This window comes from Oryza sativa, chromosome 9, assembly GCF_034140825.1.
Source record: "Oryza sativa Japonica Group chromosome 9, ASM3414082v1".
Taxonomy (NCBI): Eukaryota; Viridiplantae; Streptophyta; class Magnoliopsida; order Poales; family Poaceae; genus Oryza; species Oryza sativa.
Genome location: NC_089043.1, coordinates 22152258 through 22179113, shown reverse-complemented (window position 1 = coordinate 22179113; position 26856 = coordinate 22152258). Strand labels below are relative to the sequence as shown.

At 46.4% G+C, this 26856-nt stretch overlaps 5 protein-coding genes and 1 long non-coding RNA gene across 6 annotated transcripts; 5 read left to right on the top strand and 1 right to left on the bottom strand.

The window, feature by feature from the left end:
• The first annotated feature begins 1667 nt into the window (after positions 1-1667).
• On the top strand, positions 1668-2997 carry LOC136351924 (uncharacterized). The gene is made up of 2 exons (XR_010735213.1): positions 1668-1790; positions 2641-2997. It is a non-coding gene; the product is annotated as an uncharacterized lncRNA (long non-coding RNA).
• Positions 2998-4111: 1114 nt separating this feature from the next.
• LOC9269620 (E3 ubiquitin-protein ligase ATL6) lies at positions 4112-5625 on the top strand. Its single transcript, XM_015755242.3, has one exon. The coding sequence runs from the start codon at positions 4157-4159 to the stop codon at positions 5333-5335; it is 1179 nt and encodes a 392-aa protein (XP_015610728.1). The 5' UTR covers positions 4112-4156; the 3' UTR covers positions 5336-5625.
• Positions 5626-9388: 3763 nt separating this feature from the next.
• LOC9267864 (putative clathrin assembly protein At4g40080) lies at positions 9389-10778 on the top strand. The gene has a single exon (XM_015755521.3). The coding sequence runs from the start codon at positions 9433-9435 to the stop codon at positions 10432-10434; it is 1002 nt and encodes a 333-aa protein (XP_015611007.1). The 5' UTR covers positions 9389-9432; the 3' UTR covers positions 10435-10778.
• Positions 10779-11493: 715 nt separating this feature from the next.
• LOC4347324 (protein DETOXIFICATION 27) lies at positions 11494-19045 on the bottom strand. Its single transcript, XM_015755831.3, has 8 exons — positions 18637-19045; positions 12951-13492; positions 12710-12796; positions 12542-12598; positions 12203-12441; positions 12007-12125; positions 11813-11899; positions 11494-11735 (listed from the first exon to the last, which is right to left on the bottom strand). Exons 1-8 carry the CDS (start codon positions 18904-18906, stop codon positions 11688-11690), a joined length of 1449 nt encoding a protein of 482 aa, XP_015611317.1. The 5' UTR covers positions 18907-19045; the 3' UTR covers positions 11494-11687.
• Positions 19046-21785: 2740 nt separating this feature from the next.
• On the top strand, positions 21786-22678 carry LOC4347323 (uncharacterized). Its single transcript, XM_015755315.3, has one exon. It carries the CDS (start codon positions 22113-22115, stop codon positions 22617-22619), a length of 507 nt encoding a protein of 168 aa, XP_015610801.1. The 5' UTR covers positions 21786-22112; the 3' UTR covers positions 22620-22678.
• Positions 22679-24696: 2018 nt separating this feature from the next.
• Positions 24697-25751, top strand: LOC136351861 (purine permease 1-like). Its single transcript, XM_066304299.1, has one exon. It carries the CDS (start codon positions 24859-24861, stop codon positions 25648-25650), a length of 792 nt encoding a protein of 263 aa, XP_066160396.1. The 5' UTR covers positions 24697-24858; the 3' UTR covers positions 25651-25751.
• The last annotated feature ends 1105 nt before the right edge of the window (positions 25752-26856 follow it).

Sequence of the window (26856 nt, the reverse complement as noted above, 5' to 3'; positions counted from 1 at the left end):
GGCTCAATGCTATATATGATTTATGACTTTATTTTGCTATCGTTTTGTTTGACTGGTTTTTGTTTGTCGTTTAAATTAACTGAGTTCTTATCAATTGCGAAAATTATTTTCACATGTTGTAATGCATCGTTATTTTTTAAGTGTTTATAAAAAGGAAGGCTTCCAAACACGTCGTAAACTGATTACTCCAAACACGAAATATACGTGTCTCGTCTAGAGAAGCAACAACACCCAAAAGTTCAAAACCCACAACAGTACTGCATCCAAAGTAATTAACCGCATAAAGTCGTAAACCACGCTAAAGTTCATTCATGATCATTAGACCTGTACCTGTACGCATGCGCATAATTGTTTGGAAGATGCGTGCAACAATCGACAAAGGAAAAAAAAAGGGGGAATCACGGATAGCGCTTTCGAAAGCAACTCGCAGTCGCCCAACGCGACCAATGTCCACATGCCCCTTTGAAACTGCTTCTGTCCACGATTCATGAGCGTTGGGTCTGGGGTTCACCTTCCGTCCTTCCCGATTGAGCACCGAATCCCAATTCTTAAGGTATGATATTTTCTTTGACAAATTTTGGTTAAATTTTAACAAATTTCAATCAAATTTATTGTTTTAAATTTGAATATTCTTAAAAGCCATTTGAAATTCACTCAGAAATTGCTTTCATCCCACCTCGAAATCTCGCAATTTTCGTCGAAAACGTAAACCCCAGTTTAGTTTGGTCCCAACCATTGTCAGTATGACGGTTTTCACCAAATTTCAGTTAAAATTACTGTTCTAAATCTAAATTATTCAAAACCATTTGAATCTAAATCTACTTTCGTCCCTCGTCGAAACAACCATTCACGCCTGCAGCCTGCTGCTGCTCCCTCCGGGCAGAATCCAGACCGTGGCGCGGTGACTAAACCAACCAACCAACCACCACGGTCCACGGGCGTGAACGTGATCAAACCGGGACTCTGGGAGAGCACGCACACGGGGGCAACTCGCCTGCCCGCGCCGAACGGACGCAAGAGCAAGTATTACAACAGACTGATGTCTACGTGGAGGGGCGAGAAACGAAGAGAGAGAACTGGACGGGCGACTCGCGACGCGCCTGCTTGAGGCCGGCGGATACGTGCTACTGTCGCTGGTATTGGTTTAGGCTCGTTTCTATGCATTAAATACTAGCGGGTCCATCACCACCGCGTGGTGATCTGGCGCACGTTACAGCCGACTGCCGGCGAAATCATTAGCCATGCTCATTGTTTCGCCGGTTCGCCCAGATCTACCACGTTGCATACGACTCCCCGGTTGATACCGGAAGAGAAAGGGCATATTCACTTTAATGCAATTTTCAACCATACCATTTTTTTCAGTTAAGTTGTTAAAATTTTGGCTATGTTTAGTTTGTTGCCAAATTTTAGTAAGAATTTTGATAAGATTGTCAAAATTTTGGCAACCTTATTAAAATTTGACAATGCCAAAACTTGGTAAGGTTGAAAATGGTAGCAAAATAAACAAGCAGAAGAAGTAGACGCGATCAGCGCCAACCGCGCATGCGCAGCGGCAGTTAAGCCTTTAGCCGCCGCCGCCGCTTCGGAACAAGGCCGTGACGTGACGTGACGGCTTCTTCATTTCATCCACCGCGAAACCTTTTTAATTCCAGCCCGACCGGGTCCAGCGGAAGAGCGTTTCCAGTCGCAGCTCCCAGCAGGGGCGGCGGCCTTGTTCTAAGATCAGCTCGATCGCGTTCCACCGTCACTACTCGCATGACCGCGACGTCGGAACGAGCGACTTGGTGGAGGTAGGTTTTGTTTTGTGTTATATTTATGCGCACCGTTTTTACTAGATATACTAGTATGTAATGCGTCACTTAATCTTGGCTAAATCTTTATACGGATCATCACGGTCTTTTGTGCACGGTCACACATAGGTTTCTTTTCTTTTTTATGTCTGTGTAGTGTTTTAGCATTTTCGATCCTCTTTCCTGTATGAATTTGCCTGTATCCTCTCTCCTCAGTCCGGGCTCGTTCTGCGACCCAGGACGAAGATTAACTACGCAAGTAAAATAAAAAAAGTTATTAAAACTTGTTTAATTACGTTTTAATTATTAGAAAATTGATTTATTTGATATTTTCAACAAACTTTTCACACAAAACGTATATAGCTTTTTAGTTTGAAAAGTATTAACAGAAATATAGCTTAAATATGCATTTTAATCACAAAAGTACGAGCCTAATTGCGATTAACATGAGCCAAACTTGTCATGCGATCATCTGGCAAAACAAACCTGTAGAACGAATCTGGTGAATAATTAACAGTACTATATCCGATCCGAGCTTGTTCACCAAACATGTTGTTTCAGGAACACCAAAATATGTTCAGGTCCATGTGGAACTCAATTATCAAATACTACCACTCATTTTGAACGCCCATGACAATGCACTCTGCTCTTGATTCTCGAAGGTCGTCGTCTTCTGGATTATTTCCTCGTCAAACACTTCAGAAACTTCTACCGGGCTGATACATTTGACTATGATACCGAGCAGCATTCGGTAGCCTTTTCATCAGGGCAAAAGCAAATTATGATTGTGTGGTAAAACTGCAAGTGCATGTCAACGATGACTACTGACCATTTACTTTATTTAATTCAGGTTGATTAGCGGTTAGCACGAGGAAATGGAACGGAAAAAAGACGAAGAAGCCAAGAAGAGGAAAGTGAACACACCGATCTCACGCTAGCGACGTACGGGGAACTTCCACGTGCTACAGGGAGCTACGCATCTCCGTCGATCCTTCGTTTAGTCGCATTCAGTTAAAAACCAACAACCTGATCATTCGCTTAACAAACTGAATTCCCACAAAATTAATCTACGTGCACAACGAGGCCGGACTCCAATAAGGTTTTCAGTATTCCTAACATTCATTCCCTTTAAAGGGACTTCTGATCCGGTGTATTTTTTTTTCTCTCTGGACGATTGTTTAATATATAATAGAAGTGCCTTTTTCTCTGGATGATTGTTTAATAGAAGTGCCTTTTTGTTAATACCAACGTGTTCAACATATGAAACATGCTAGCCTTAAAAAAATGGAATCGCTTGAAACGAATCGCATCGTTATGTAGGAGTTTACTGACCGTATGATCAACAAGATTTGTAATTTTTCTACTTATCCGTTGAGCTTCACTACATGTTTAGGTTTTCGATGACATAGGTACCGTTTGGATGTGTACAGAGAGGGGTGTGGGGCTCAATTTAGATCCTCTGCAGTGGAGGAGAGAATGCAGAGGGAGCTACAGTGGGGCAGGGTTTAGAGGGTGGCAGATAGAATATGGTTGTCAGAGAGGGGGTATTGTTCAATGATTAATCAGAGTTCTGTGAAGTAGTGTTTATAAATATATGTGTAAATTTTGTAATATATGACCTTCTTCGAATGCTTAAATGCATAAAACTATATAACCCGAATATGTTTGTACAATTTTTCAATTGAGCAACTATAGCTTAACATTAACTCAAATATGTCCAGTTTAGATTTTCAATAATCATAGTACTCCACTAAATAGTAACCAGGTTTGTTCGCATTGGATAATAAAACATAAAAATAATCTAACGAAACATACACAACACTAAATAAGATCCTAAAAGATAAATCTGTGTTTTTCTTCACTATTCACCAAAGAATTGTCTTTTTATTATTTTCAAATAAAGTTTAGTTTGAACTTAAGATTTGACGAGAACGTATTTCTTGCCTATATTATCTTTAATATTTTTTATTAAATTACAAACCTTTTAGATTTTATTTCATGGGTTTTTATTTATTTTGATGATTTTTATGGACATCGATAAAATATGTTTACCTACACTATTGCTAGGCAGAAATTTCTTTTCACCCATGTCAAAGAAAATATTGCTACGCAGCCTTAATTAGCATTTCTAGAAAATTCTACTTCTTCCATGTGTAAGTTGTACTGCAGGCCAGGCCTAGCCACACACATCAAACAACGAGCATGCGGTGGATTTAGCAATTTCGTAGCATCCCCGTGTTCTCCCCACACAAACCTTCGCGCCGCCCATTTTTCCACCTCGTCGTCCTTACATATAAAACGTACTCCACTCTTCACCGGTTACCATTTCATATCCCGATCGCTGCTACTACTAAGCACAGTGATCCATGGCGCCAGCTCGAGTCCACAGCAATGGCCGCCTCCTCATGCTTCTCCTCCTGCTCGCCGTCGCCGGCTTTGCGGCGGCGCAGCCGAGCCAGGACAATCCTCCGGCGGGCTACTACGCGACCAACTTCAGCCCGTCCATGGCCATCGTCATCGTCGTCCTCATCGCCGCCTTCTTCTTCCTCGGCTTCTTCTCCATCTACGTCCGCCACTGCTACGGCGGCCGCGGCGACTACTCGACCACCCCGCTGCCCCGGTCCGGCGCCGCGCGGTCGCGGCGGCAGCGCGGGCTCGACCAGTCCGTGCTCGCGACGTTCCCGACCATGGCGTACGCCGACGTGAAGGCGCACAAGTCCGTCAAGGGCGCGCTCGAGTGCGCCGTCTGCATCAGCGAGTTCGACGACGACGAGACGCTGCGGCTGCTGCCCAAGTGCTCCCACGTCTTCCACCAGGACTGCATCGACACGTGGCTCGCGTCGCACGCCACCTGCCCGGTCTGCCGCGCCAACCTCGTCGACGGCGCGTCCGAGCCGGCGAGCGATGTCGCCGCCGAGCTACCGACGGCGCCCGCTCCGCGCCCGGAAGGCGCGACGCCGTCCGAGGCAGCAGCGCCAGGGGGGGAGGCGCCGGCGGCGGCGGCGGCGGCGGCGGTGGTGATCGACGTGGAGGAGACCGAGGAAGAGAGGATCATAAGAGAGGAGGCGGCCGAGCTAACGCGCATCGGCAGCCTGAAGCGCGCGCTGCGCTCGAAGTCCGGCCGCGCGCCCGCCGCGCGTTTCCCGCGCTCGCATTCGACGGGGCACTCGCTCTCCTCCTCCGCCGCGGCGAGCGCCGGCGCCGAGAGGTTCACGCTGCGGCTGCCCGAGCACGTGCTCCGGGAGGTCATCGCGGCGGGGCAGCTCCAGCGAACGACGAGCCTCGTGGCGTTCCGCGCCGGCCGCCAGGGGAGCACGCGCCGTGGCCTCAGGTCGGGAGGCGGCGGCGGCGGCGGTGAAGGCAGCAGCCGCGCCGGGAGAAGCGTCCGGCTCGGCCAGTCTGGACGGTGGCCGTCGTTCCTGCCGCGGACGTTCTCGGCGAGGCTGCCGGCGTGGGGATCAAGGTCGACGCGGAGGGGCGACGGCGACGGGTCCAGCAAGGGCGGCAGGACTGCCGGCTCCGGCGCCGGCGCCGGCGGCAAGTAAGTGGTGTGCGACGACCAGGCGTGCGTGGTTGGGCAACGTGTTTGATGTGGCTTCGCTTCGCCATTGGGGGTCAAATCGGAGGCTGCGAAGAAACTGTTGTTGCTTTCGTCGCCGTGACACGATTTTTTTCTCTTCTTTTTCTTGGTGGAATTTTGGAGGGAACGATGGTTCTTCGTTTTTTCTTCCCCTTGATGATTGTTCATTCATTTTTCTTTTCTTCAAACAAGCATGTACATATATACCGTACAGTGGTTGATAGCAGGAGGAATTTACGACCCAAATTTATCTCCTTCATTCATATAAGTGTGTAACTAGCCATGATGCAAACAAATTTTCCACAAAAAAAAATAGTACATATCTATCAGACGATCACATGTGACTCGTACTTTTATTTTATTTTTTTCGGCGAGTACTTAACTTTTACTTAGTGCGTCCGAATTCACGTGACATCGACAAAGAAATGTACATGTTTGTTTCTATCCAAGCATGCGCATGCCTGTGGTGAATTGAGACCACCAGAAATGATTTCTTCATCCATTTGCCTTATTCAATCTATATAAAAGATTTACTTTTATCCACTTTCTAGAACGTTGGCAGAGACTTCAAAATCAGTGTCGATTGACAGCTGAGAATAATCAGCAACATAAATGCAGGGAAAAAAACACGAAAGTCTTCTCTGCATAACGCGTCAGGTGGTGCATCATCAAAAGGAATGAATCATTGATACATCAGACCAAATTGCGTGACATATGATATGAATTCCAGATGCTTTGACGTTTAATTTTTACTGTTTCCAATCTGAGCAACAGGATAGCCCAGCCCAAAGCCGTCTTCCTCTTGTTCTTTCTTTCTGTCCCTTCACTTTCAGCATGAAGTTACAGACTTATTACAGTGACTTTTCAATTGGAATCTCATGCTTTTCACATGAATAGCAAGTGGACTTTGGGCTTATCGAAAATTTTGGATTTGAATTTTCAACTCAGCCTGTGCTTGGAGGGGAGAACTGTTCCAAAGTCAGCTGGTTCAGAACTCCAGATGGATCACTACATACGTCAGACCTCTCGAGTCTCCGCAACCACAGCCGGCCAGCGGCGACCGGCAGGGCGATTCCATATATCTATATCATCCTTGATTGTTCATTTTAATTACTCTAATCGAAGAAACTAGAGATGATGGCATCTGATCTGACCACAAAACAAAAGCTATCTGAATGGTTCTTCCTTATAGGATTCTTATTTTTATCTTGAAAGGATCTAATGCTTGATGTTATATGCTTCATTCACTATTGGTGGCGAGTGGAATAAGGATGATTAAAGCCGTGAATTGACAAGCACAATCACGAGATGCCACTGGCTAGCATTATCGTCGAGGCAAAACTCACCGTGCACTTGCAGGCGATGTGTTGCATTATTGACAGATTAGACGGCCGATGTGCCATGGATCAACTTCTGTTTCTCCTTTTCTTTTTTTTTTCTTTTCTTTTCATGGCCCAATGTAAATCAGGCCCAAAGTGTAAATTATATGTGGATCCACTCTATATTATTGACAGAATTAGATGGCTTATGGGCCATGGATAAGTTTGGACTTTGGACATATGGGCCTCTCTCTTACCTGTCCTGTTATAGGAAAAAGTACACTGAAGGTCCCTCAACTTGTCATCAGGATAAAAAACGTCCTTGAACCGCAAAACCAGATTTGCGGGGTCTCTTAACTATACAAAACCGGTCACTCAAGGTCCTTCGGTGGTTTTGACCCTAGTTTTGATCTATGTGGTAGGTGAGTCAACGTGGAACCCACATGGGCCCCACATGTCAGGTGTCCACGTCACCCTCTATCTTTCCCCTTTTTCTTTCTCTATCCTCTCCTTCCTTCCTCTCGCTCCCTGCTCTTGCACTCGTAGGGCATGGGGATGCCGGCATTGGGGAGCCCACGGCGGCGCACGCGGCCGGCGACGACAGCTCCTGGGGCGGCGAGAGCTTCCCCTAGGCGGCGCACGGGCTCGGGGAGGGAGCACCGAGAACTAATCCTGCAGCAACCTCCACCGGCTCGTGGTCCAGCACGACAACATGCTCGCCGCGGATCTCCTCACCGTGCTCGCCGCGGACCTCCCCACCAGTGCCGCCGCACCTCTTTGTCATGGAATGCTACCTCGGCGGCGCCGACGCGTGCGCCGAGCTCACCGAGAACGGCCAACTGCTAGTGATGGCAAAGAGGCTGGGGGAGGAGGGGCTGATGCAGGAGTTCGCTAGTAGGGTCCGGCTGCTCATGGACCCGGCATGGACGACGCCGTGGAGGCGGCCGGGAGGAGAAGCGGGGCACGCCGTCGATGCGGCGGCGGAAGAGGAGGAGGACGCCGGCCACCGTACTGCGGCGGGATCCGGCGGGGACGAGGAGGACGACGATGCTGACAAGGAGGAGAGGATCCCGTCGGGAAGAGCGGGCACGGGGCACGCCGATGCTGATGACCACCGGGAGAAGGGAGAGAACAGGGGAAATAAGGAGAGGAGGCTAACGTGGATAACCCTAACATGTAGGGCCCACGGTAACTCAGCCGCCACGTAGACTAAAACCGGGGTCAAAACCACCGAAGGACCTCGGGTGACCTATTTTGTATAGTTAAGGGACCCCGCATATCTGGTTTTACGGTTCGAGGATGTTTTTTTTATCCCGATGACAAGTTGAGGGACCTTCGGTGTACTTTTTCGTCCTGTATATGCACTACTTTGTATATGTTCTCGTTTTGGGTTAAAAAAATGAATGTTATGCTACTGTTATGTCCAAGTCTAATTTGATCAGTTCGAATGAACTAATAGATTTACAAATACGGCACGAACTATCAAATCACGAGATATAGAAACATAGTTTCTGATTGTGAAGAATTGTCTCGCATATTGTCTCCCCATCATCATAGAGACAGGCTGCTGGTCAGTGGTTAATTTGACGCTTTCAAAAGTCCAAGATTGCTCTGCCTTCTCGCATATTGTCAGCGAGATTAAATGTTTGCTGGAAGATGAGAGAGTAGTCACCATGAAGAAGATACAGAGATCTTAGAATCAAGCTAGCCATGTGTTAGCTTGTAAAGCACTAAAGCTCGTGTTGATCATATATCTGATTTCTGGTTAGGAGATTCTTGTAGCCTAATCTCTCAGATTCTCTGTAAGGATTCCATTGGTTGAGTAATAGTATATCTTTGCCCTTCCCCGAAAAAAAAAGAATTGTTTTGCAATAAAGATGAAAATGAAAAACAGAATTTTTGCCGAGCTGCCAACATCTTTCGTGATGAACTTGATGCGCTGAACAGGGTTCGCGGGCCTCGTGGCCTGAAGAGGAGACCCGGGGCTTGGCCCACCAGCCCAGCCCATCATGAATTTCGAATTTGTACAGAAAATTTTTACTAGTAATTTTCTAAATCCATGAGAAGAAGCAGTGTAGCACCACCGCATGTAGGTACTGCCTGGTAAGGTTTGAGATCCTTTAACACCTGAAGTGACTCTAAACTCTTCTGACTTAAATCAAAGGAATTGAACTCGTTGATACATGCATGAATAATCTGCACCAACATCCCTCAGTACCCTGTGGAACATCATTACTTCCCCCACATTTCACAGGCATACACGTCGACATACACATGAACCTAAATAAGTTTCACACAAAATATGATATACCTTTTTTTTTCTGTGTGAGAAATTATTTGTTCACAAACATAATGCATGAACAATATGTGGGCAGAGTGATGGAGCAACCGCATGTGCAGCGAGAAATGTCGATCACATCGTAGGTTGACCCAGCCCGGCACGTGCATCATGGAACAATCCCAGTACATTGTACGGAGTACAACCATTCAATTAGTTTACTGGTGAGTGGACCTTGAGAGAAAAGCAAGAGAAGCGGTCAATTGCCTGACGAGGATAAGCAAAAAGCCTCCGTGATCCAAAAACTGATACGGTCAAGCCCATCGACGGCCACGATTAACCCATCGGTTGCGATGCGTCAGATCTAAGCCCGCCACGCCACGCGAAGTTCTATAGCTTCCTTGCTGTTTCCAACCTCTTCGCAAGTTCGCGATTCCACCTCGCGTCGCCTTGCACCGCCACGCCATGGGCCTCAAGCTCCGGCGGCTCGCGGCCACCCTCCTCTCCTCCCCGGGGGCCAATTCCTCGCCGGCGTCCGCCGCGGACGCGCACCAGGCGGTGGCGCGCGCCACGGCGCACCACCCGCCGGCGGCGCCGCCGGCCGCGCACCACCTGGACGCGCTCCTCGCCTTCGGCCGCGGCTCGCGCCTCTCCGCGTCGGCGCTCGCCACCGCGCTCACCGACCGCCTCCGCGCGGCGGCTTCCGGCAACGGGGACGCCGCCGTGGCCCTCAAGTGCCTCGTCCTCCTCCGGATCCTGCTCGCCCGCGGCGCCTTCATCCTCCGCGATCAGCTCGTCGCCGCCCTCGTCCGGCACCCCGCCTCCGGCCGCAACCCCCTCGCGCTCGCCGCCTTCCCGCTCGGCCGATCCTTCGCCGCGGCCACGTGGGTCAGGTTCTCCGCGCGCCTCCTCGAGCTTCTCCTCCTCCTCCCCGACTCCTCCCACGACGCCGCCGACGCCGACTACCTCATCGCCCTTCCCAACCCGCACGTCATCGCCGAGCTATCCGCCTACGCGTCCGTCGCCGACGCCGTCCGCCAGGCCCCGCCACCTTCCTCCGCCCCGCAGCACAACGGCCTCATCTGGGAGCTCATCCGGCTCGCCGAAGAAGACCGCGTCGCGGCGGAGCGCAACATAGCCGCGAGGGTCCACGAAATGGGGGAGCGCCTCGCCACCCTCACCCTGGCCGACGCGGTGGAGCTGGTCTGCGTGCTGAGGCAGGTGGAGGAGAGCACGTCGTCGCCGGCGGACTGGAAGTGGGCGGGGCTGGACGAGGCCGTCGTCGGCGAGGCGCGGCGGCTGCGCGAGCGCGCCGAGGAGGTGGTGCTGCGCAGGACAGAGCAGGAGAGGCGGCTCGTGCGGAGGGGCACCGCCGGGAGCATGTCTGTCCGCGTCCTCACCGGCGGCGGCGGCTGCGGCGAGGCCGTCCGATTCGGCTCCACGCGGTGGTCTTCCACACGGCGATAGTTATCATATTTTCTGCTACGAATTTTTTCATCAAAAAATATGGTAACTCTCTATCCTCCTTAAGTTTTGTGCTTCAAATTTCAAAAAAAAAAAAGGGAGAGAGAACATTTGTATGTAATTATTGTGCTTTGTTGTACTGGATGGATATTCTGGAGTACAAGATTTTGGTTGTATTTTGAATGCTTGATCCAACACCGGTTAGAACACTTAGAACTTAGAACTGCTTGTTGATTTTGAAAGGCCGTTTGAAACAACTTGTAAATTACTACTCTTTACGAGATATTTGTACTTTGGATGACTAAATGAAATCAAACGGCCTTTGATTGATGAAGGTGAAAGCTCTACATTAATTCGCTCCACGTCTTCACTCAAGTTTGCAACTAGTTGTCCAACCTACACTAGAAAAGGACACTTGCTGTGGGTTCTTTTCTTTTTCTTATTTTATTTTTCTTCTTTTGAGATGGACACTTTGATGCAAATACTTGAAATACATGGGTCATATTTGCATCATAAACACGTATTTTTCGGCTCAAAAAGGCTCGTGTGCTACAGTTTTTAACTTGAAATAATCCACACTCTGATATGATGATACCGACCTGCAAAACCTAAGAAATTGTTAAACTGGAATCTAGTGGCTTCTACGCGTGGATGTAAGCATTGACATCGTTGCCCAGGCAATTAGTTGATTATGTGCACATCGATCAACGGGTGTTCCGAGCTTGCGCTTTATAGCTTAATAAACGTGGCGTGTTGTTAAACCGCAGGTTGGCGCCACCCTCCATATAAAACATCTGCAAATTAATCACATCGTCAGTTCATCACTGATGCTTTGCTCTGTGTACGTTTTTGCTCCAAACGGCCACACTAACCACCCCAAAAACGACGACCTGTTTCCTACCATAAACTAGTGTTTTTTTGCTTCGGTTGACGGGTTACCAGGTAGTTGCTTCCAATTGGTGGATTTTTCTCTGCGAAACTGATGAATCGTGTGGTTGAATGCTGCGTATGTATTACTACGTGTGTACGCACCGCCGCTGACTCCGACTAGAGAAAGTGATAGGGAGACGAACAAGTGAACAACTGAACAAGGCGTCAAGCAAGTAGAGTAACCAACCAAATTCTAAACTAAAGTTCTACAAATTACAAGCCGCAACTCAAGCAAGCAAGCCCAATTCTCCAACATGGAAAACCTGTTGATACAGTGAACAATCCACAATACTGCTAGTACGAACACATAATATACTTGCTCCTGTTCATTTTGGGTTCCCCCATCTTTGGACGCGTTCACTTGCTTGCAAAACCTGCAAAAATTCAGCAAGTTGGACAAGTTCATATTTGAATGTACTAGAGTTAACAAATAGGCTTGAAATCGACCCACCTCTTTGTTCCAATCACACTGAATGGTCATGTGCGCCAGAATTATAGTCTGGATTGCAGTGCCAGCGATCATTCCAGCCCAAATTCCCTGCACATGAACATAGAAATAAAATGACAAAGTATAATCAAAGAGCAAAAATCCATGTGTACTTTGGAAAGGAGAAAAGTATGGGGATATCAAAATTGGAACCCTACAAAAACTCCAAGGTTGAAACTCCAACCAAGCAGAACACCGATAGGAACTCCGATGAAGTAGTAGCATCCGATGTTTACATAGGCCACTGCCGCTTGCCACCCTGAACCAATAGCAACCCCTGCAAATTGACAGGCGCACACAAATTCAGGTGTGGTTGCACTTGTAAACCTGTGTGCAGGGTGTACCAAAATGTACCTGAAAGAACAGGTTGGACGCCGTTGAGGAGGATGGTGACGGCTAGCAGAAAGGAGATGTTGTCCACGGCGTCGATCACCGCATTGCTCGACGAGAAGACGAGCGCTATCTTGTCATGGAAGGCCAGCGCCAGCGCGCTGAAGAAGAGGCCGATCAGGAAGGAGGTCGTCGTCGACACGATCGTCGCGAACTTTGCTCCCTTCCCGTTGCCCGCGCCAAGCTCGTTAGCCACTCGCACCCTTGAGATTCATAGGTAAACTTTCAGTTCAGACAACCATTCTGTGGGTTGAAACTAGAGTGCAGGGTAGTGACTTATGTTGTTTCAGTTAGTTCAGTTACCCGGTGCCGGCTAAGAATCCCACTGGAATCATCATCTCCCAAGATTGAAAACTCATACTGTTCAAGGAGATGCAGTAACGATGGTTAGGCAAATACGTTTGTAAATAAATTTAGAGGGTCGGATATGATCTGATGGAAACATGAGCAAGGCAGAGAGGGAGGATTTACCAGATAGAAAGAGCATTCACTGCAAGTTCAGAATTCTTCAGGTGTCCTGTGAGCAGGATCAGTATCTTGTAGTACCAAGTCTCCAAACTACAGACCAAATGCAGAGACAACGAGATGAAGTCATGCCATCAAAATTTCGTAGGTCATTTGCAGATTGCAGTTTGTCAAAATAGTTAATCCCAAGCCCCTGTTAATAATGTTTGGCCGCTTAGAAACTAGTTAATTACGGTTCTGTACTTACCATACCATAACTCCAGACGAGACGGACAGCTTGACAAAACCCCACAAATCCACGAACGCCAACGGGGAGAACCCACTCCACGTCACCGGGCACCCGCCGCCGACGACGTAGGCGAGCTGCAGCAGCGTGACGAGCCAGCCGGAGACACCGAGCGACATGGCGGCGCCGAGCACCCCGAACCGGAGGCGGCTGACCAGCAGCCAGCTCACCGCGATGTGCACCGGGAACGCCGCCGCCGCGGTCACCACGGTGACCCAGTTCTTGCGCTGGCTCTGCAGGAACTTGTTGAGCGGCAGGAGGACGGCGTACTGGAAGTGCGACGGGAGCATGTACACGCTGACCATGCCGGCCTTGCGCGCCAGCGCGGCGGGCTGGCCCAGCGCCTCGAGCAGCGGGGCGGTGAAGACGTAGGTCGGGACGAGGAGCACGGCGAAGACGAAGAGGATGATCCAAGAACGTTGTAGGTAGATGCCAAGCATGGAGCACTGCTTTGCGCCGTAGGCCTGGCCGCAGAGTGTTTCCAGTGCACTAGCCATGCCCAGCTGCCATATGAAGTGTTATAAAATCGGCCCCGAAATCACATCGAAACCAAACGCGGAAGAAACGCAATAGCAGATAAAACACGATGACAACACCGAGACCGGTTTTATAACAAGTGGTATTAGAGCCCAAGGTTTGGAACCCGGAACAATCTCCATGGGTCACATGGTGGAGAGGCCAGGTAACAAGTCTTCGGGGTCACATGGGTTGATGTGACGGGGGAGATTGTTGGGCCTGATGTGTGACGGGCAGGGTTTATCTTACCGCCGGGGCCGGGGTTACCGCGCCCCGGCGGTAAGCACGGTTACCGCGCGGTAACCGCGGTAATCTTGAAAAACCGTGCAAAATTTATCAAAAATTCAAATTATTTTTTAAATTTATTTGAATTTAAGGAGGTTACCGCGGTTACCGGTGGTAAGGTAAACCCTGGTGACGGGGGAGATTGTTGGGTCCTGGGCCTACACAACCCAAAAGACTAGTCTGATGGATGAGAACCGCCCCCACCTTTTAAGTTGTGCTTCTCCATCATCAATTACCGATGTGGGACTAAACCTAACATGAAGGTACGGACATTAATGTTTTAGTACTGTATTTTAATTTGTCTTTGATCAACTATATAGTCAAAAGTTAACAGCATCATCTATTAAAAAAAGAACGTAAGGTACCGGGACATTTTCTAACGCAGTATAAAGTTTTGATATCTCCGATACCTCCAGCCCTAAGTTTGCACAAGGTAACACATAATAGTACTCCCTCTATTTCAAAATATAACAACTTAAAATCTTCAAAAAGTATCACAAAATATATCAACCTTTTCACCTCCATTCCAATCATAGCCTTTCGCCATTCAAATTTGGTTTTCTTAACCAATCACAACATATCCTTATTTAATTTTATCAAGTTCTTAATACCAATGTTCAACCTATGACGGTGTTAGTAACATTTAAAATTATGATGGTATTTCCCCGTACTGTTCAAGAACTATAAATCAATCTAAATATAATCATCTTCGTCTAAACTCTAAAGTACAATATTATCTTCTACTCCTTCCGGATTGATAATCCTTATCATTTTGGATAAGAACACAATCTCTAAAGAATCAACTTTGACCACTAATTTTTTATTTCAATATATTAGATATCAATAAATATGTTATTTTGTTGAAGTACCTTTTAATAAAAATCTATGCATATGGTCTTCATGTTTTTAAAACACTTATGTTATAAATTATACATAGTTAAAGATTTGTGAAGTATTTATGGAGTGCACCCTCATGGTAGGATTTGATTTTTTACATTTTGGCTTATTCTGAAAACTTATTTTATAAATAGATCTCTTGACAAACTTATTTCATCTGCTGATGTCCAACATCTCAGAGCCCACAACACTTGTGCTGACACCCTTGACCCCCTAGCAGCCTATATGTAGAAGGGTCGGTGCCAAGACCCATTTATAGAATAATTTTTATGGAAAGGGTAAGAATGCAGATAGGCCCTCGATGCAAAAGAGGCTAGAGCCAAGGGCCTATTCGTAAAAAAAATCCTTACATTTCGACTATTTTCAAAAAGAAATAATTTACAATAGGTCCTCGACGACAACCCCTCCAAGTCAGCAACTTAGCCACCACGCGGGACGAGGTTATCGGTACCAAGACATTAAAACCCTGGTGCCGAGAAAAATAGTCCATTTTTTAAATAAGTTTTTTCAGAGATTTATTTATAAAATAAGTTTTAAAAAGACTAAAATCTAAAAAAGCCAGCATGGAAAAATAGTTTTCAAAATATCAGGGGTACAAGTTCCAATAAATAGTAGTTTCTAAAAGACAACTAGAAAATAGTAGTGGAGACATGAATCTATTATATACTAAAAGTCCATGAGACTTCTTACAAACGCTCTCAAGCCATCAAGTGGCGCTCTAATAAAATAGAGAAAATCCTAGAAATTCTAAGAAAAAAGAAAAATATATGCCCCTTAATTTTTACTTAAATTGATGGGTCCAATATTATACACCGTTAGATAAAATCGATCTTAAAACAAACTAAATACCATGGGTCCCACCTATCCTCCTCCCATCTTAATATAAACTATATCTATATTAACTAATTTATACGTGCACTTAAACTGATGGCCCCATTATATAAATCATCGGATTTACTTTATGTTACGTTGGTATATTATTCTCAAGTAATGCACTGTTTTAAAATAAGGTCTACACCATTATATTGTGTACCCATTAAATTAACAATTTAAAATCTATATTAACTAATGTACACTTACACTAGAACTGGTGGACTTATTATTATAATCATCGGATCTATTGTTTGCTAATAAATAAAGCGCCCGGAATTCTCTTTTTGCCCGCTGCACAATGCACGTCTGCACCTTTTGCCTTTCGCATGTGTGACAAGGTGTAGTATCTGAGACATATAAGGTGATCACAACCGTTGTAGAGCTACCACTTTGCCACACATCAAATCATATATGGAGATGATTAATTTTGTTAATAACATGAAAAGAAAATTAAAGGTATGATGCAGCGAGAGAATAATTAAGCACCATGGGTTGTGTTTTTCTCAACACTAATTAGCTCTGTTTAAGTTGAAACCGAGAGTTGATTAGATAATAATTATAATGTATTTATGTTATGTCGTATTTGGATTTTGTACTATTTGTTCGTAAAGGCGAAAGGAATCATTATGTTATAAATGTGAGCGTAATATTGACGAATATTAATAGAACTCTTACTACGATAAGGGTGATAAAGGGAGTTTAAGGCCCTTTCTTTTTTTTCCCGATTCCATATTTTGGATTTTTGTTTGCACGCTTTTAAAGTTTTTAAATAGTGTCTTCTTTAAACAATATTCTAACTTTTTAGAAGTCAATTCATTTGTTTATACCCTTAAATAGCTATCACATAAATTATATAATTCATTAATTTCAGCTATCCTAAACCTTAAGTACTACATATTTTTTTCATGCGAGTCATGGTGATAAATCATTAAAGTCGTAAAATGAATATGTAAGAGCTACTCTGAACAATTGTAAATAGGTGTCAAAATTAATTTCTATTAATTAGACATCTAATGGCTTGCAAGCCACAAAATTAATTTCACTCTACATGTATATAAAGATGGACGAAGCTGGAACAAATATTACCATACGTCCCATACATATATATTGCGCAGTTAATATTCTAATTACATGTGTTAAGTCATTTAAAATTCATTAAAATGCTCTCAAGATGCGACGTGGTGCTCTAATAAATTAGGGCAAATATTAGAAATTCTAAGAAAAAAAAATCAAAGTATCTATTTCTTGATTTTCACTTAAATCGTTAGGTCCAATATTATAAACCATTAGATTAAATTGATCTTAGAACAAACTAAATACTACGAGGTCCCACCTCTCCTCCCGCGGCATAGGTACGCACCTACGTGCATGGGTACGTACGCTTCCCCTCCCTTTTTTTTCATTTTTTCTCCTTCTTTTTTTCCCATGCATATGCTTCCCTCCCTTTATTCCTATATCATACTCCTTCATGAGACGATTTAATCAAAAGAATTTTGAGTATCTTGCACTTACATTTTTCATTTGCGGCCATACTACACGGTATGTATATAGATGGACTATATGATAATTAACTAGCAATAGTTTCTTATTTACTCGAGAAAAAAGAAACATGATTCAAAAATCGTAAGTACTTAAACCATCTCCTACTCAAAAGTTTGTGAATGGTTTTTTAAGATATCTTAAGAAAAATAGATCCTTTAAATTATTATAAAATAGCATCATCCAAACTTTACTTTGCCCTTAATCTATGAACAAACAATAATCTTATCTTTTAATAATATAAGTGTCCGCGCATACGCGCGGGCCACCTTCCTAGTTTGGTTTTAACGCGTGTATTGAGAACATCATTAACAAATGCCCAATATGCTTTCCAATCCTTAATTTTCATGTTTCTATAAAAGTTAGTCTGCGATAATTTCCCTTGTTAGGTGCTCAAAAATGGTGCTAAAAAATTGGAATCCCCTTCCCTGTCCTTCTGATCACTCTCTCCTAGTAAGAAAGCACGCCGACTTCTAATATAGCTGATGTGGTGCTAACCGAGTGATGCGTGGGGGTTGGATCGCGTCCTGGAGGAGGTGGAGAGCTATTTTTGTTACTTCTATTGGCATGGTGAATGTACTTTTTTATTATTGAGTCAATTTTTAAGATATATGTTAGAGGAGAGAATCTATTCATATAAAATCTGATTAGGAATCAGAATTAATTAGGGGATACATTTTTAGGCATCTGTTGGTGGTTGGTGATGCTATTAGTCATGGCGTCTTGCTTTTCCTGGAGTGTGCAGCTAGTGTAAATTGCACGCTACAAATGCTACATGAAGCGCACAAATTCGCAACAGCTCACATGTTGTACGAACCGAATAGTTTTGTTTGAAGTTTTGAACCAACCACAAAATCAGATCAGTTTTTTTTTTTTGGAGAAAAAACCAGATCAGTTAAGTTGACTCGACGGATTTATTTAACTTCAATTGGCTTCTTTTATTTGGCCATGTTTGTATAGAACTAGTGGCAATTGTTTGCAGCAAGACCTGATCACCGTGCCCATTTTTCTAAGGGGTAACAGTCACGCATTCAGTTTTCTTCTGTTTTACTTGTACCTTGTATAAGTATGATATACACCATGAGTCCTTCCACGAGAGCATTCTTTTGTTCGTGTTTTTGCAAATATCGTAGGACGGGATCAACTGGCAGAAGCACATTCTTGATCTTGAATATTGCAAAATAAATGCGTCACGCCGTGGTATATGAATGTGCCTCAATTAATTAACAAACACAAGTATGCATGTTGTCAATTAGAAAATGGCTTGTATGTTTCAAAATATAGTGTATGATTATTAATTTCATCACCAATTACCGAGACAGTTTCACCCATGTATACAAACATATGTAAGTGTAATCTAAATGGTAAATGCTCCCAAAATTTGCAAGTTAAAGTTCAGAGGGGCATACATATATACACTCGCAAAGATCGAGCAACAGTGATTGTCCGGAGTGCAAGAATATACTAATAAACAGAATATAGTCGTAATGCAGCAAGATATATGATTAGCTTAGGGAGTTAATTAATTTCCACTTACCAGGAAGCCAAAGTTGAGGCCGGTGATGACGTTGTTGGCGATGGAGAAGGCGGCGAGCTCGAGGTCGCCGATGTGGCCGGCGAAGGCCTGGCTGATGATGTTGAAGCTGTACAGCACCAGCCGCAGGAACACGGCCGGGCCGACGATCTCCCACAGCTTCTTGGACTCCTCCCACGCCTCCCTCGCCAACGCCGGCAGCCGCCGCCGGACGCGCCCCTCCTCCTTCTCTTTCCCGGCCGGCCACTCCGCGAGGAGCGGGACGCTCGCCATGACCACTACAGCTAGCTTGACCTCTCGCAGCACGCAGCTCACAGGGAGCAATTGGCAGCTAGCTGGTCAGCGCGCAGCAGCTAGCCACGGCGGGAAGAAGGGAAACTGCCCGTCTACCAGGCTATGTAGTGTGCCATTCATTCGCGCGCACAACACGTGCTTGGATTTTTTAACAAGGTCGAAAAGACTGTCATGCCCTCCAGGCCCTTTACACTGAAAACGTACGTGTAACATGTTCCAGGCTTCTAGCTCAGTGGGCTTTACTAAGCCGACAATATGGGGAATAAGTCCATTTTGACTCCCTTAACTGGTGACAAATCTGATTGGTATCGCTGTACTTATCTCGACCACCCAACTATTAAAACCGATAACTCTCTGGGTGATTTTAGAGAGTGATTTCGCTGACATGGCGTTTTGACTTAATCCAATATGCTAAATCATCATGTGGAACCCACCCGTTAGTGGCCTTATGTTTCCTCTCCCTTCCCTTTCCCCTGCATCGGATCAGCGCTGCCCCCTCATCCCCCTTCCGCTCCATGTCATGCTGCCGTCTGGGAGGAGGAAGCGCGAACGACAAGTGGCGGTCAAACTGTAGCGGCGGCGGATGAGGTGCAGCGGACTGACGACGACGGCTACCGATGAGCTCAGCGGCGTATTTAGAATTTATGGTATGTGTGGTCCAACTTATAAAAAATTTTAAACATCGCGGATATAATAATTTAAATATATACAATATAAATATAGGTAATAGAACCACTTCTTCCGCATCTTATTTAGAGTATACTCTTCTGTCATAACTAGGAAAGGAAGTAGAGTAATTCAGAAGCATTTTTTTACATGTTTCTGAAAATGAGATGAAATATCTACATCTTTCGTTATGTTTTAAGAATCTACAATACAATAGTATAATTTTAGATGTATGAGTTGAGTCAAAACTGAAAATTGAATGCCTAATATGGTTCTAATCTGCTAATCAGTAGGAGTAATTAATTATCACCTGCCCTAGTGCTCTTTGTTGGTTCCTTCCCTTGCAGCTCGCGCAGATCCCAGTTGGCCAACGCCCTAGATGCAGGCGCTGATCGCTGCACGTCGCCGTCGGCCGCCGCAGCCACACTAGCACTCCGGCGCCCTTGCTTCCTTGCGCTTGTTGTTGGCCCATCGTCACTTGATCCCCAGGAAGTAGGGAAGAGAAGGAGCAGCCAGCAACAAACCGCCGTGCTATGCACGCGTGATGGCGACGCTGCTACAACCGGTCAATCGCGCGAGGAGAAGGAGATGGAGTCGCGGTAGCGGAGAGGGAGCGGAAACGGCGTCGCTTCGTTTGGAAGCTTCAGCCTCACGGGATTTTTTTTCTTTTTCTTTTTTACCAAAAAAAAATCGTGTTGGGTCGCTAATTTTTTTGGGTGGTCTGGGGACCACCCGGACCACCATTAGATCCGCCGTTGGATGAGCTCGAGTGAGGGGACGGCGGTCTGCGTCTTTGGCAGGCTAGGAGCAGAGTGCCAACGTGGCCCGAGACGAAGCAGTGGCGGCGCGGCCTCGACGGCGACATCAAGCTCCTTCAGCCATAAGACACGACGCCGAACTCTCCCTTAATCAATTAGCCTGCGCAACACGACAACAATGGAAATGTAGCAGATCCGGAGGTCAGAGACAGTGCCAAGGTCAAGCTCCACCCGTATCAAATTGCGTTGCCGACTTCACTTTTCATTCCCCCGGCCTCAGCTGTCTCCTCCGATCTTGACGGAGCTCCGCGCCTCCACCAAGATCTGTCGTGGAGTTCGAGTTCCTCCTCACATTAGGCGCGCTACCGAGTTCTAGAAGGGCGTTAGTACAAACTTTTCCACATACTTTATATATATACGTACAAACTTATATACAAAGTTTGTACGTATGTATATAAATACTAGCAAAATACCCGTGCTTCGCTAGGGTAAAGAAACGATTAAATTCTATAAAATACACGGTTAACATGTACTCCCTCTATTTTTTTAATAGATGACGCCGTTGACTTCTTCCCACATGTTTAACCATTCATGTTGTTATTCAAAAAATATACATAATTATAATTTATTTTGTTATGAGTTGTTTTATCACTCATAGTGCTTTAAGTGTGATTTATATCTTATACATTTATATAAATTTTTTGAATTAGACGAATGGTTAAACATGTGAGAAAAAGTCAACGGCGTTATCTATTAAAAAACAGAGGGAGTATATAATAATATTCCAAGATAGATAAATTATTCATTGCGCTAATGATAATCAAGATGGATATAAAAATTCTTGCTTAGCTCGTATCGCTCAGCCTCAGGACGACATGAGCGTCCACCGTGCACCGCCCACCCAAAATTATATATGATTAGTTCTAATCAACCAAAATTATAGTGTTGCTGAATGATTAATTCTATATGCACATGAAACCCGTGGATGAACATAAATAAGTAATTTATGTTGTCTCAATTAATTACATAGTTATAAACAGAAATAATTCCTGAATTACATCATTGTTGAGCGTAAATAATTAGAAACATGAACATAAATGAAATGTATACAAATTTATAATCAATGTTGGGTGGAAAATAAATTTATGAGAAACATCTAGCCAAATTTATTGTTGGCTCAATTTATCTAGAATTAAATTAATAAGCAGTCATAAACAATTAAAATAGTACTAATACTATTTCTATAAATAGAAAAATAATTAAAATTAGAAAGAGAGAGAAATCAATGATTTTAGCCTGCCCCAAACGTGCGGCCCATTAGGCGGCCCAATCTGCAATGGCCCAATGCCGGAGAAGCCGGGGCCGTCCGATCTAATGGATGGTCCCGATGGATCCCCGACCTATATAAATACCGGATAGCAAAAACCTAACCCTAATCAATCCATTTCCACCGAAACCGATCCCCTTTCTCTCTCTCCCTCTCTCAAATTCCAGTGGGCGGCGGCGGCGCCCTCCCCGAGCGTCTGCGGTGGCGGCCTTCCCCAGCGCGGACAGCAGCGGTGACCCTTCGCCCCATCCTCTCGCTCTTCTCTCCCTCGGATCCGCACCGGCGGCGGCTCCCTCCACCCCGTATCGCCTCCCTCGCCCCCTCCTCTCCCTCTCGCCTCGTGGTAGCCGGCGGTGGCGGCAAGCGGCAGCCGCGGGTAGCCGGCGGTGGCGGCAGCCGCGGGCGGATGCGGCGGTGGCGGCGGCCGCGGGCGGATGCGGCGGAGGCGGCTCCCTCCGCCCTCTCTCGCCTCCCTCCCGCGGGTGGATCTGCCGGGCGGCGGCCGCAGGCGGATGCGGCGGCGGCGGCTCCCTCTGCCCCCTCTCGCCTCCCTCCCGTGGGTGGATCCGCCGGGCGGCGGCGGTGGCGGCAGCCACGGGCAGATCCGGCGGCGGCAGCTCCTTCCGCCCCTTCTCGCCTCCCTCCCGCGGGTGGATCTGCCGGGCGGCGGCGGCCACGGGCAGATTCGGCGGCGGCGTCATCTGCTGAGGGTGGATCCGGCAACGGCGGCTTCCTCCGCCGCCTCTCTTCTCCCTCCGGCGCGGTGGTCGCGGGTGGATCCGACGGTGGTGGCGTCTACTGAGGGTGGATCTGGCAACGGCGGCTTCCTCCGCCGCCTCTCTTCTCCGTCCGGCGCGATGGTGGTGCCCGATGGTGGATCCGGCGGCAGGGGAGTGAACTTCTGTGATGTATGTTATTCTTGTTGTTATTCTTGGATGTGATGTATGTTGTTGTTGTTCTTGGATGATTTCGTTATGTTGTTGTTTTTGGATGTGGTGTATGTTGTTGTTCTTGGATGTTTGTGGTTGATGTGGTTGATTTTTTTGGGGCGACGGACGAAATCGGACCGAAAAAAGATCACGCGGATGGACCAATCGGATTGTGACGACCGGAAAAATACGAATATTTATATTAGTTATAGATATGTATATATTTTAATTATGTACACATTTTTTCTGTATAAAAAATATATACACGTATAAAAAGTTTATAGACGTATGCAAACTTGGTATATGTACGAATACAAAATTTATATACGTACATATAAAAAAATTGAAAAAAAACCAAAAAAACATCACATATACAAACTAGTTTGTATTAAAAAATCGAAAAAAAAAAGAAAAAACCATATATACAAAGTTTGTATACGTATATATATTAAAAACCAAAAGGAAAAAAAAACTGAACTGAACAGAAAGGAAAAAAACAAAAAAAAAATGAAACAGGATCGCACCCTCCGCCACGCTTTGTCGTCCCACGCGCTGGTCCGCCGCCCCCTCCTGCACGCGCGCCATGTGTCCATCTGGCTAGCACTGAGCTCTTCGTCCATCTCGCCGCGAGTGCAGGCGGCAGCGTCGAGCTCAGCGTGGCAGCTACGGGTGCAACGAGGAAGAGGTCGGTGAGGCACGCGGTCACCTCTATCCTCCACTGAGGCCATCCTCTACTCACCACCGGGACAGGAGCGCCGCCAGCTAGGACGATGCCGACAATGCCAGTGCCGGATGCTCAAACCTGAGTTTGAAGCCGCCGGTCGGGTGCGAGGATACCATGGCGGATGGCGCCTAGCACCGTGCCAAAGCCACCTGTCGCCCTCCCCCGCTCTAGCTCGTCGTCGTCGCCGTCGTCCCGGCCATAGAGTGAGAGACAACATAGAGGTCCCAGGCACGGCCAAGCACGGCCCACCTGCCATCGGGCCGGCACGGCCCGATCGGCACTTCGTGCCGGGCCGTGCCGGCCCATGGGCTGCGCCTCCCGCCCAGGCACGGCCCACCAGCTGTCGGGCCGTGCCGGGCCGGCCCGAAGGCGCGGGTGGTCCATCGTGCCTTTTCTAAATAAGTCTAGTTTTCGTCCCTCCTCTTTGGGCTGAGACATAATATAGCGAAAATAAGTCTATTTTTCGTCCCTCCACTTTGGGCTGTGACATATATATGGTAAAAATAAGTCTATTTTTCGTCACTCCTCTTTGGGCTGACATATATATAGGTAAAATAAGTCTATTTTACATTCCTATTCTTTCGACCGTGGCATATAATGTCTATTGTTACTCCCTATTGTTTATGTGTCGGACCTGGCATGCGGCCTATCGTGCCGTGCCGGCCCAACGTGCCAGCGGAGAGGCCCAAGCACGGCCCGGTGGTCGGGCCGGGCCAGCACGGGCCCGACTCTTAACGGGCCGTGCTATGCTTGGGCCGGGCCAAAACGCCGTGCCGTGGGCCGGGCCGTCGGGCCTCGGGCCTTTTGGCCATCTATACATAGAGGTGGAGAGAGAGAGGAGAAATGGGGAGTAAAGAGGAAACGGTCAATGATCTTTGGGTCCCACATGTTATTTTTATTATTTTTGTTATTGTAATGCAACGTCAGACTCGGACGCTAAGTCAATTTGGCACGTCGATGCCACGTCAGTGAAAACCACATTAAAAACCACTGAGGGAGTTATTTTGTACCGATTTTAAAAGTTGAGGGATTAAAATATCTGATATTTCTGTTAAGTGGTACGAATTTGATTGCACTTGTAATGAACTTATTCCGACAGTATGGGCTGTTCGGGCAAGTTGGGCCCTGGTGTTAGCCTTGTGAGGCCCATGATGTGCTGATGGCCATCACACCGCCGTTGCTAAGCAGGTGACAGTCCGACTAACAGCCGTCACGACACTTACTGTTTTGCACCATGTGCTACACACTTCATCGGCAATGCAATTATACAGTACACCACTAGCTTACCCAGATGGAGCCCTCAAAATAATGGTATCACGATCCATCGCAATAGCGACACGCGCGCGCGCACAACCATCTGTAGATCGATCGACTGTATATATCCCGTAGCCGGCGTCGTCACCCTCGTTGTAGTGTATCCAAAGCTCGCGCCGTGGAAGCTAGCTACCCACTTCAGCTACCCTCCAAATCTGGTCTCCTAGGCTGTGAATCTGTGATCCGCACCGCACGCAACACGCGTGCGTGGGCATGGACGTGGAGGCGACCAAGGACGTGGGCCACGAGCAGGCGGCGGTGCCGGGGCGTGGCAGGGCGGCGCGATGGCTCCTTGTGGCGCTCAACTGTGGGATGCTGGTGGTGGGCACCACGGGCGGGCCGCTCATCAGCCGCCTCTACTTCAGCAAGGGCGGCCATAGGCAGTGGCTCTCGGCGTGGCTCCAGACCGCCGGGTGGCCGCTGCTGCTGGTGCCCGTGGCGGCGTCCTACCTCAGCCGCCGCGCGCGAGACCGCCGCGCGCCGCTGTTTCTCACGCCGACGCGCGTGCTGCTGGCGGGCGTCGGGCTCGGGTTCCTCAATGGCGCCGACGACTTTATATACGCCTACGGCCTCGCCTACCTGCCGGTGTCCACCTCCGCCATCCTCATCTCCACGCAGCTCGCGTTCACCGTCTTCTTCGCGTGCCTCATCGTGCGGCAGCGGTTCACCGCGGCGACGCTGAACGCCGTGGCGCTGCTCACTATCGGCGCCGTCGTGCTGGGCCTGCACGCGTCCAAGGACCGCCCCGCCGGGGTTACCAGTGGGAAGTACTGGATGGGCTTCTTCCTCACCCTCGGCGCCGCCGCGCTGTACGGGCTCATCCTGCCGCTCGTCGAGCTCGCGTACAAGCACGCCGCGGGAGGCGGCCGCGCCGTCACGTACGCGCTGGTGATGGAGATGCAGCTGGTCATGGGCTTCTTCGCCACCGCGTTCTGCACCGTCGGCATGGTCGTCAACAAGGACTTCCAGGTTTTTAAGTTCCATCCGCTTCATATTAGTCCTTAAACTTCTTTAGATTTTATTAAGTTTATAAAAAAATTAGCAATATCGAGTACAACACAAATTATTTTCATTAAATTTATCATTGAATATATTTGAATTATTTTTGTTTTGCGTTGAAAATAATATTATATATTTTTTTATAAACTTGATCAGAAAAAACTTAAAACAACTTATAATATAAAACGGAGGATATAACTCATTAACTCTTGCATCTCTTGCTTAGATCCAGGTTCCAATAAATTGAGAACAAGGACTTTGTAAATTCAAACCTTAATGCAACTTATATAGAAACCCCACAATATCAGTTTTAATCCAACTTAATACTACAACAAGGTTAGTTTTAAATTACTTTATTTACTAAGTTAAAAATGTCTTAATCATTAATTATAGAAACTCGTTTAGTTTAACAACATGTGAATAATATTGAATTCGTTCAAATTATCATTTAATACCGCACAGAAACAAAACAAAAAAGTCACATGAAAGGAATACCAAATATGCTCATCATATCATTTCTGAATAACATTGAAACAAAATTATATGATGATTATTTGTGAACAGGGTTTATTTTTTGGTTTGGCCAATTATATCAAAGGCCACTAATATACCGAAATTTTGGACCGAAATTTCAGAAATTTTGAACTAATTTTTTTCAAATTTGAACAAAATATTACCAAATTTAAAAAAATAAAAATTTCAGCCGAAATAATATCATATCGGGGGAGGGGAGGTTTCGGATATTCCGGAATTTCTAACCCTGTTTAATCACTAATGCACGATCGTTAATTTGATGGTTTGTATTATCATGAACGTATCGTGTTGAGGGTACGTGGTAAATAAATCATGCAATTATCATGAAAATAGCATACCCGTCTCGGACTCTTAATTTTGTGTTTTATTAATTTAATTTAAAAACCAAAATTTGTAATTAATAAATTATAATTGATGTGAGACTCTTCTTTTAATATAAGCAGTTAGTGACCACGTGTTTAGCGTAATACTCCTAGAATTTTAATATTCAATAATGAAATTTGCTCCTGTCCAGTAAAAAATACCTCGAGGTACTGGTATCTTACGGTACCAAATCGTTTCCGACCATTGGATCTAGCTAAATAGGATGGACATTGTTAGATCTAACGACCGGAAACGATTTGATACCGTGAGGTACCGATACCTCGAGGAATTTTTTATTGGACCGGAACAAATATC

Bases quoted from the DNA above. Each gene is read 5' to 3' on its own strand.
- LOC136351861 (XM_066304299.1), top strand. From the start codon at position 24,859: ATGGACGTGGAGGCGACCAAGGACGTGGGCCACGAGCAGGCGGCGGTG.
- LOC9267864 (XM_015755521.3), top strand. From the start codon at position 9,433: ATGGGCCTCAAGCTCCGGCGGCTCGCGGCCACCCTCCTCTCCTCCCCG.
- LOC4347323 (XM_015755315.3), top strand. From the start codon at position 22,113: ATGCGGCGGAGGCGGCTCCCTCCGCCCTCTCTCGCCTCCCTCCCGCGG.
- LOC4347324 (XM_015755831.3), bottom strand. From the start codon at position 18,906: ATGGCGAGCGTCCCGCTCCTCGCGGAGTGGCCGGCCGGGAAAGAGAAG. The intron at 12,797-12,950 runs GTAAGTACAGAA...TTTGGTCTGTAG, and splicing joins TCGTCTGGAGTTATGGTATG to TTTGGAGACTTGGTACTACA. The intron at 12,599-12,709 runs GTAAATCCTCCC...CTCCTTGAACAG, and splicing joins GTGAATGCTCTTTCTATCTG to TATGAGTTTTCAATCTTGGG.
- LOC9269620 (XM_015755242.3), top strand. From the start codon at position 4,157: ATGGCGCCAGCTCGAGTCCACAGCAATGGCCGCCTCCTCATGCTTCTC.